Below are 10,000 nucleotides of genomic sequence, written 5' to 3' on the forward strand. Positions count from 1 at the left end.
AACGTGACCTGTCCCACCCTGAACAGACTATAGCTGTGGTATTCACAAATTTTTACAAAAGAGCCTTTTAGTAGACTACTCTTACTTTGAGAGCCACACCCAAGAAAACTCACAATTTTCACATGATTGTAACTGTTCCTATATGGAGGAATGGTAGCAGCTGATATTTGTTTGAATGTCATTACTAACTATGGCGTCATCTTCCATTGAAATTTTCAAATATCTTTCAAGACAAATGGCTTCAAAGTTTTATATTAACTGTTTTATGTTCAAAACTTGTATATAATTTTTTTTTTCAAGATTATGATTTTGGTAGTATGTAATTAATTTATATATTTCTTTGGTGAAGCGCTGCCAATCAAGCTGTCATGAGCCGCATGTGGCTCGCGAGCTGCGCAATGAAGACTATAGTATCGTGACTCAATATATATGTGTGATAGGATGTTGCCAGTCTTGTAAAGAGCTTGTAAATTTTGTAAATGTAATTAGGAAACAAAGGCATCTGGATGGCTGTCAGGGTTATTCTTTACATCCTCTTAGGCTGTATCATTTACCATTTTAATTTTTTAAGGAAATGTAATTGGTAATAGTTTCCTTAATTGAGGTCATCTTTAAGTTGATAATAGAGTAATTTTTATTTTCCTTAATTGAGCTCATCTTTAAGTTGATAATAGAGTAATTTTTATTTGTAAGTGTGACTAGTGATTATAAGAACAATAATGGCAATTAAGCACCTCATAAAAAGGGAAAATCTTGCTTGGCAATAATACAGTATTTACAATTCCACAGGGAACCCACCCAAGCACTATGCACAACCGTTTGGTTGGTGTAGGTTCAGTCTAGTGAGCGGTGTGGGGGACAACAATGAGTCATGGCACATGGCTTACCACGGCACGCGGCCCGGGGCAGTGCGGCGCATGCTGGACAAAGGGGAGCTGCTCTTTCCGGGTGAGTGGCAGCAGTGTAGGCCTGTATTGCAGCGGTTATTGGGTGTTTTTCTCTTTTTGCTGTTTATTTATGTGGTGTTTATTCAATTTTTTTTTTTTTTTAACGTGTGGAGTAACTCAGATGAACAGAGCCAGTAATGAGGTGAGAAGGAGAACTAGTGTTGCAAGAGACTTGGCAGAATGTGCAGAGCAATGTGTGCTGAGGTGGTTTGTAGATATCAAGAGAATAAAGGATGATAGGCTGGTGAAGAAGGCAGTAAGACTGTGTGAACTTGTGAGGTCAGCAATGTAATGGATAAATAATGTGACGGAGGTCTTTATTGGGAAAAAATTATTATGCCTGATGAATGAATTGCAGTTTGTGTGTATGAGGAATGGTATGGGTCCGTGACTTCCAAAAGAGGTGTCACATCTTGATACCTTCACACAGCTGTGGACACTGTGGAGAATAATTATGGGCCCACAAAGTAGTTTGGTGCCTGTGGCCTGATGTGCCACCACTTCAATGTAGGATTTTCATGGCTAGAGGAGGTATTTGGGTAGGTTATCTCCTATTTGAAAGCCCACCTGTTAGTGAACCATTATCCTGAGTGTAAGCCTTTCCAAGATTCGAACCTGTGCACTTGGGGATCCCAAAGCCACCAAAGCGCGTGTGGTTCCACTGTACTATGGTGGCCACTGTTGGCCATGCTTGGTAAGAGTACTCACTATGAAGGAACTTTGTTCCAGACTGAACTGTGTAAGGTGTGCAATTGATCCCCATTAAATTAAGGCAAGAGTACTTTCTCTTCTCTGTCAGGGGCAAGGGTTTAGAAAGTGGTGTTGATATATGGCTAGTTTTGGTTATTCCCTTTTTTGAGGATGACAGCCTTGCTATATGTATTTTTGGATGGATGGATGGCTTTGTAGTAGTCTTTCTATAAAGTATTTTTGTTCATGATATATAGTAGCCCAGTAATGTAATGATTGGTTTATTGTACGCTTAACCATCCGCTATCGCACCTAATTAGTGCATCTATCACTGCATGGTAGCTGAAATTGTGATAGCCGAAGTGAAGAACCTATGGTAATAATTCAGATTTACACTATGACCTCCAAGCTGACTTTTTTGTCACTTTGCCCAGTTTTTATACCATATAGTATGAAAATGAAGAAATAATACAATATAAAAAACTTACATATTCAAGAATCAAAATAACAACATAACAAGAGCAATCATAATAACAACATGACAAGAGCAGTCATAATAACAACATGTATAAATTGCTTCTTGCTGTCGCCAGACACTTACCAATATTTCCGTAGGTGGTAGCCCAAAAGTCCTTGCTGCTGTTCTATTGCCATGTTCCATGGTCATAATCTACCACTTGTAGTTTGTAGGAGATTGTGTAGCTCATCTTTTCCTCCAGCTGCCATAACGGTGATGGTGTTGATGTGTTTTGTGGTGATTATGAACTTGGTGTTACTTCTCACTGCTAGATGGCATTGAATCAGAGTGGTGATCAGCTGATATTTTATAAACATGCATCAGAGCCTCACAGGTTAGATTGCCTTTTAATTGTTCTGATAATTAATTTTTAAAGTGATAATACTGGTAATGATAATAATACCACCAATAAAATAATGATGCTTGCAGTTAGAGTCGGTAAAAGTACTGGAAAAAGATGCAATCTATATGCCATCAAATACTGTACCTCATTGTGGATGATTAGGAGCTAAGGTGGATTGGTAGATTGGGAAAATATGTGAAGAACTATTTCTCATTAAAGGTATATAGAGAAACTCAGCTATCACATGACATCATAACTTGGAAGTTTTTGAATGACAGGTGCGCAGTAACAGTAATTTCATGCACAATATAGAAATATGTGTAGGTTTTTTAAGTATGCGCAATAGCAGTAAAACTTGATAGTAGAAGGGGTGATAACAGAGGGTTAAGTGTACTTACAACACATAAGATATCTCAGATTTTATCCTATGCTTGATGGAGATAAAATAGTATTTGTCTTTTACACTGCAGCTTCATTTTATCTTGCCAATAAAAATGTAAAGAAAATGGATAACAACTAATAACTTTTGCTTGCAGGGGAGCTGGGTGTGAGCTCCACCCTTGCTGGCCGCCGCAGCAAGGATGACGACAGTGATGGCTCCCAGCTCTGCTTCTCCCCGACCATCACCTATGCTTCAGCTCAGCCCTTCACTCCACCTGTCTTGTAAGTATTGGCCTTGAGTTGTATCCATTTAGCATTGGTGGAGAAGGTGATGCATGACAGAGCAAGGTGGAGACATCATACCCTTTATTTTACTTAGATATTACTGTACGATTAATTTTATGCATATTTCAATTCAATTCTCCCTGTATTTTCATCACAGTATAATAATATTTCCTTAGTTTGATCTAATGGTTGTGATAATTAAAGCTATATTAATAGAGAGTAGTTTATACTGAAACTGATTACATGTGGAGTCTGAAGTACTTCCCGACCAGAATGTGCTGTAAACTTGACGTTAATCTAGCTGTAATTACCCTCAGTGAATGTTTCCATTTGTCTCACAACACAAGAGGGCAGTCACATCCTGCCCTCTAAAGACAACTCTCCTTCACACAAAACTACATGTACATACATGATTACATTCACACCCTTCACTCTAAATTCTAGATTAGATATAATGGCTTTTACACCATTCTCAGAGTCCTCATCTGGGGAAGGGACCACAACTGTCCTTAGATAAGACTGTTCTGGTACTGACCCTAAGTGTCTTAATACCTTCCTCAATTTTTCTTCCTTAATTTCTGCAATATCTGTAGCCTTAGTTCATTTTGTAGGATACCACCTCTCTTTTACTAAACTTCTTTTCCTCATTGAAACAAGGTGTCTGATTTTGGGCACTTAGCTTAAAATATCTTGTAACTTTGCTTCTTCATCTTTTCCTTCTTTATGTCAACCTGATGTCACCACTGCCACCTCATCTGTTTCAAAAGCTGAACATTTTGCTCAGATGTTTGCTAAAAATTATACCTTTTATGATTCAGAGTTTGGTCTTTCCTGTCCTCCTCCCTCCTATTACTTAATGCGACCCATTAATATCCTTTGCAACAATGTTTTCCATTCCCTCATGGGCCTTAAACCTCAGAAGCTGTGTAGACCTGATGTAGTCTTTCCTTTTGGTGTCAGAAATGTGCCTCTGTGCTCATACCTTTCCTGTTTATCAGTATTTAGCTTCTTTTTTTTTCTACATTCAGCCTGTTCCTGAAAAGGGTGACCATTTTAATCCTTCAAACTACCATCATATTGCTTAAATTTCCTCTCCCTAAAGCAAATGAATCTATTCTCAACATGAAGATTCCTAAATATTAATTTTTCACTGCCTTATATCAGATTGCCAGTAAGGGTTCTTTGAGGCAGCTCTACTGACGATCTGGCTTTTCTTATTGAGTTCTGATCATCTTCTTATAAGAATTTTGGTAAAAGTTTCACAATTTATTCTTTACTTATATTCTAAAGTGGAAACTTCTCATCTCTTCTCTAACTAAAACAGCTCTTATGAGTCATCTCTCACCCTACATAACTGCTAACTCTGTACAGGCCTTATTTGTGTGTCCATGTGTGGAGTATACCTTACATGTATGGGCCTTTCACTCATACTGCTCATTTAGGCCAGGTTGACTTTTTTTTTTTTTTTTTTTATCAACTCCTCTAATTGATTGTCTACCATCTCTCTCATCACTGCAATGTTATATCTCTTGCTATCTTTTACTCCTATTTCCATGCTAACTGCTATTCTAACTGCTTGGCTTCTCTCTTCTTGCAGCCTCACTACACAAGACTTTCTTCTATTTATTGCTTATATTCTTTCCACTTTTCTAACACAAGAGGTAACCAGTATTCTTATTTGTTCATCCCTTTCTCTAATAACTCAGGAACTCTCTGCCTGCTTTTATATTTTCTCCTTCCTGTGACATGAACTCCTTCAAAAGGGAGGCTTCAAGACAGTTATTCCCTGATCATTCTTTTTTATTTTGTTGTGACTGGGTCTTTTTTTTTTCCATAGCAAGTGGCCTTACTTTTTTTTTTTATTGCTTCAACAATACATGTTAAGTTATACACTACCGAACTATTACATGAATCACATGTTTATTGTGATACTTCTATAGTCTTAATATCTTACTTGACAGATTTAATTTTGTTTGATTTGCCCCGATCTTTTTATTCTTCATGTGTTAGTGGTTTTTAAAACAAAGAATTTGACTTCTCATCAAGAAAGGAAGAAAAGGAGGCTGTCTTGGTAACATAGGTACAACAACAATGTCTTAGCAATTGAAGAGATAGGATGCTGCTTATGAATGTTGTGTGTACAGCATTGGACTTGCCTGACAGATTTGTGGACCCATGCACCAGGAAGAGAGTGCAGGTGCGAGTGGTTCTGCAGGTGGCTGTCAAGCCAGGCTCCTATAAAGTTGGCTCTCCATCAGTACCATGGACACCCACACCTGACACTCACCTCCATCCGGACACCATTGAATGGGTGACAAAGGAACGCGGTGCTACACAACTGTTGGCACTGCTTGTAAGTTTGGAGGAAAAGTGAGGTGCTCAAGTCAAATTGTGAGAATGGCTATTTTTAAATTCACATTAGTTTCTTTTTCTTAAGAAACTTTATATTACTGCTTCCCTCCAAGTAAAATACTGATATGTACATTGTTCTGCAATTTGTAAAGGTCCCGTTGTGTGAATCCAGTCAAATAATATGTAAGATATGTATGCATAATATAGTACAAGTACAGGCTGGACGACAGGGCCGGACCAGCCACCAGGAGGCCCACACAGGCAGTGTTAGGCCACTGGGTACTGAAGGTTTTGTTTGCAGCACTAACACAAAGATGCACCTCTGCAAATCCAGCCACAGCCTTCTCTAATTAGTGTTGTATAGTAGTCCTGAGAATAACTGGAATTGGAATCACTTGAGAGTTGATCACAAATCCAGCTTAAAATTTCAATTATCACAATAGTTTTATACTTGAAATTTTCCATAGAAGTTATTTATTGTAAGGTCAGGGAAGCTGTGATCTTGTGCATAGACAAGAGGGAATGAGAAGTAGTAGTTTATGCAACTCACAGTGAATGGTGAGCTTATCATGAGGCAAACTAGTTGATAAAGTTATGCAGAATGTCTAACAATGACAAAATGTAATGTAGAGGTATGCACTGTGTCTTTACAGGGTAATTAATTTCTGGATGAGCTTGTAAAATTATGACACAAAAGTGATCACAGTTTCATTGCCTCATTAATGGTTTTCTGAGTATTTTCATAAGCCTACACACTTCATTGATTCTTGAACCATTCAAAGATTTGGAATTCTTTGAAACTACTTATGATAAAAGACAAGATGTGTTAGAAACAACATATGAAAGTTACTACACTGGCCTTTGTCTTGTTTGAAAGACGATCCCAATTATGGGCCCCGTCCTGGGTGGCAAGCGCTCCGGCCCTGCTGAGGAAAGCACTTAAACATTCCATGCAGTAGTTGTGCAGGAAAGTAAATAACGGAAAATGTGCTTTCTTAAGTCATTATTTCTGTCACAGAATGTCAGTGTGTTTAGTGTGCAAGTAGGTACAGCTACAGTAAATAGTACCTGTGAATTTTTGATGGAGTAAAAATTTAATAATTTCCAATAGTATCAAAAAAATAATGCTTCATTACTATGCAAATATATAAGTAACCAGTAGATTTTCTATTGAGTACTAGTAATATCTGAAAGCAAGTGTAAGGAGCAATTTTTTACAGGATGAATTTCTGGGAAAAAAGTTCAAACACTTCACTGTTAAGTTGCTATTAAATAAAACACTACAAGGAGTGTAGACATGATTAGTGGATGAGGGCTGTAAGAATCAGGAATTTAGACATCAGCATACATGTGTAAAGTGATCTTGTATGTAAGCTAGTGTGTATGTGTACTAGTCTGAACACAGTTTGTGTTCCTTTTTTTTATTTTTATGCTCTTTAGTCATGGCTCAGTCAGGGCCAGCAGGCAGTAAGAGTGTTGTGTGCTCACGTAATGGCAGGAAAACTTGGTTAGTTAAACTTTATAGATTTCTTTCTTGTATAGGAGGAAGAGGATATTGGTGAGGCAACATGTTTAACAATTTATATAAGTAATGTTTTGTGCATGGTCTGCAATGAAAGTACTGGCTTTGTGAGGGAAGTGAGTGCAGCTTTTAGGTAATGCCAGTAATTATATGAAACTTTCAGTGTACTAGCTTAAGGGACATGTAAATGATTCATGACAACAGAATTATCATGTGTCTCTTAAGGACTCATGTTTGATAAGAATTTATCAAGTATACTCAGTCTGTTTTTGTTGCCAGACACATCAGCTTTAAAAAGTGCAAATAATGCATGTTATACTACAGTCCATTTGGGTTAACTAGATGGATTCATCACATATCTGACTATGAGAATATCCACAAAGTTAATGTGGATGGACTATAATTCCTTGAGAGTGTCACAGTGTTCAGTGCTACAGTACTCAGTGGATTAGAGGAGTTTAATACTGGATGACAGTGAATATTGAAAGGTATTAAATGTAGCCTCTGCCATGTTGTCAAGGCTGCACAGCTTTGCTTCAATGCAAATCATGAAGCAGTTTATTATTTTCTTTTCACAGAATGGAAAACAATGTACTGTATTTTTAAATGAGGTAGGGAAAATTCTGGATCAGATTGTAATTGGTAAGAAATAGTATATGAAACTGAGAATTACTCGCAGATTGAGGGACGTGGTTCTGGTATGATAGAAATTTAACAAAGCTTTGTTGATGGTAATGAAGTGCAATAGGTTTTCTCTTTAACAATCACCTCATGTACATTTTCTAAGAAAAAGTGTGTTCTTTCATAAGGAAAATAACTTTTTAGGCAAAGTTTTACTGAATTATTATACAGTAATGATGTAACAGTTTCAGTGCATTGCTCATGAATAAAACGTGTGCTGCCAACTGAGTCATCCACAGCAATGATAGTTTAAGTGTAGCTTCAAGAAAAACTTGCAGGGTTATCGTGATATTAGAGCCACACTTTAAAAAAAAAGTGCAATTCAGGTCAATGGATGACTTGCATATAAGCTTTCAGACTTACAGAATGTTAGGACAGATTAGTAACATCACACACTAAACCCCATATCATATGTTATGCTTGCTGCTTCCATGACTGCAGTTCTTTATTCCTATCTTTGTCTGCTTACAAGTGATGAATGTAAATTAATCTAAACTATATATGTGCAATTTATTTTTAATTTTAACTTTTCACAACAGAATACCAGAACATAACAACTTGTCTAAATCTTGTGTTCACGTGCCAAGTCAGCTTCTCAGGCAGCATTGAGAAAGGACCACCTGTGTTTACTGTTTTTTTCATTTGCATATATATTTGTGAATTTGCAAACTCTGCAACAAGTAAGGGATGTGTGTTCATCAGTGTGTGACTCTGATAACATGGTTTTCCACTGTAGCTTTTGTGTTCGCTGCCATCATGATTGTGACATCAAGTCAAGTGACAGTGTCTTCTTGTTATGCATATCTACTGGTGATAATTAGATATTACTTAGAATGGTTTAAGCATGTTGTGAAAATAGATGAAAATGAGCAAATTATGAATTTATTGTGTAATCATGTAAAACTGACAGGCAAGGCCAATAAGTTATTTGGTAAAGTAGAACAGAATATTTATGATCAATATATACACACATAATCTGTATATCGAGAAAAATATGACTGGCTTTAGTGATTGCCAGTCTCTGGAGAGAAAGATTTCAGGGAGGAAGATATATAAATTTTTGTGATAGAAGCAGTATCTTTAAAAAAGGAAGGCAAGATAAAATGAGAATGCACATAGTTAACTAGACACTGATTAATTTTGTTGCATATGAATATACACTAATTATTGTTATTTGCATTGAAAACAAGATTAGTAAAGATGGTGAAAGAGTATGTTGGTATGGTGAATGATGCTAATGACTCAGCTAGTCACTATGTCTCCAGGAACACAGCCAGCTAAGGCATTGGTTTGGACAGGATAACCTGGCATGTAAATGCACACTGTGGTGATTTCCAGCAACTGTTGTATATTCGTAAGTCTATTTATTCATTTATTGTTTGTATTTATTTTTTTATTTTTTTATTTATTTATTTATTTATTTATTTATTTATTTATTTATTTTTTTTTTTTTTTTTTTTGCATTGAATATTTGATCTACCATCCATTTATGACAATACATTAAATCTTCATAGAAATACACATGCACACACACACCGTGTAGTGTAGTGGTTAGCACGCTGGGCTCACAACTGAGAGGGTTTGGGTTCGAGTCCCAGGAAGCGGTAAGGCAAATGGGCAAGCCTCTTAATGTGTAGCCCCTGTTCACCTAGCAGTAAATAGGTACGGGATGTAACTCGAGGGGTTGTGGCCTTGCTTTCCCAGTGTTGAGGTCTCAGTCCTACCCGAAGATCGGTCTATGAGCTCTGAGCTCGCTCTGTAATGGGGAAGGCTGGCTGGGGTGACCAGCAGACAGCCGTGGTAACCAGTAGACGGCCACACACACACACACAGGCCCTGTAAACTACAACTAGGTAAATACACACACACACACACACACACACACACTATAGAGAAAACTCCTTCTCATCTATTTATATTCAGCTTCCATCACTTACATCCATTTGTATTTTATCCTTTGTTGTGACAAGTCCAAGTGTCCTGATTAGGAATCAAACTCTAGACTTCTCAATGGTGGACTGAATATGAAGAGCACTGCACTGATAGACTAATATCTTATATGAATTCATTTCACTGTTATATCAAAAAACTTAGTAAGTACAGATGACTAGGTAGTTCACGCAAGACAGGTAAAGATGTTATGAAATGATGGAAGAAAATAATATTTTCATTCCCTCCTGCCTTTTTTTTTTTTTTTTTTTTTTTTTAGTGTCTTGGAATCTCCCTCTTGAAAGAGTTCAAGTTGTAGGAGGGAGAAAATATTGAGGCAAGCAAGGAGTCCC

At 37.1% G+C, this 10,000-nt stretch overlaps 1 protein-coding gene across 1 annotated transcript in view; it reads left to right on the forward strand.

The window, feature by feature from the left end:
* Window positions 1-9,348, forward strand: part of LOC123498815 (neuralized-like protein 4) — a 127,262-nt gene extending 117,914 nt beyond the window's left edge. The window contains exons 25-27 of the mRNA XM_045246245.1: window positions 790-948; window positions 3,034-3,160; window positions 5,327-9,348. Coding sequence (XP_045102180.1) covers window positions 790-948; window positions 3,034-3,160; window positions 5,327-5,537 — 497 coding nt within the window. The 3' untranslated portion in view covers window positions 5,538-9,348. The remainder of the gene's footprint in view (window positions 1-789; window positions 949-3,033; window positions 3,161-5,326) is intronic.
* Window positions 9,349-10,000: the final 652 nt, after the last annotated feature.

Source organism: Portunus trituberculatus, chromosome 48 (assembly GCF_017591435.1).
Source record: "Portunus trituberculatus isolate SZX2019 chromosome 48, ASM1759143v1, whole genome shotgun sequence".
Taxonomy (NCBI): Eukaryota; Metazoa; Arthropoda; class Malacostraca; order Decapoda; family Portunidae; genus Portunus; species Portunus trituberculatus.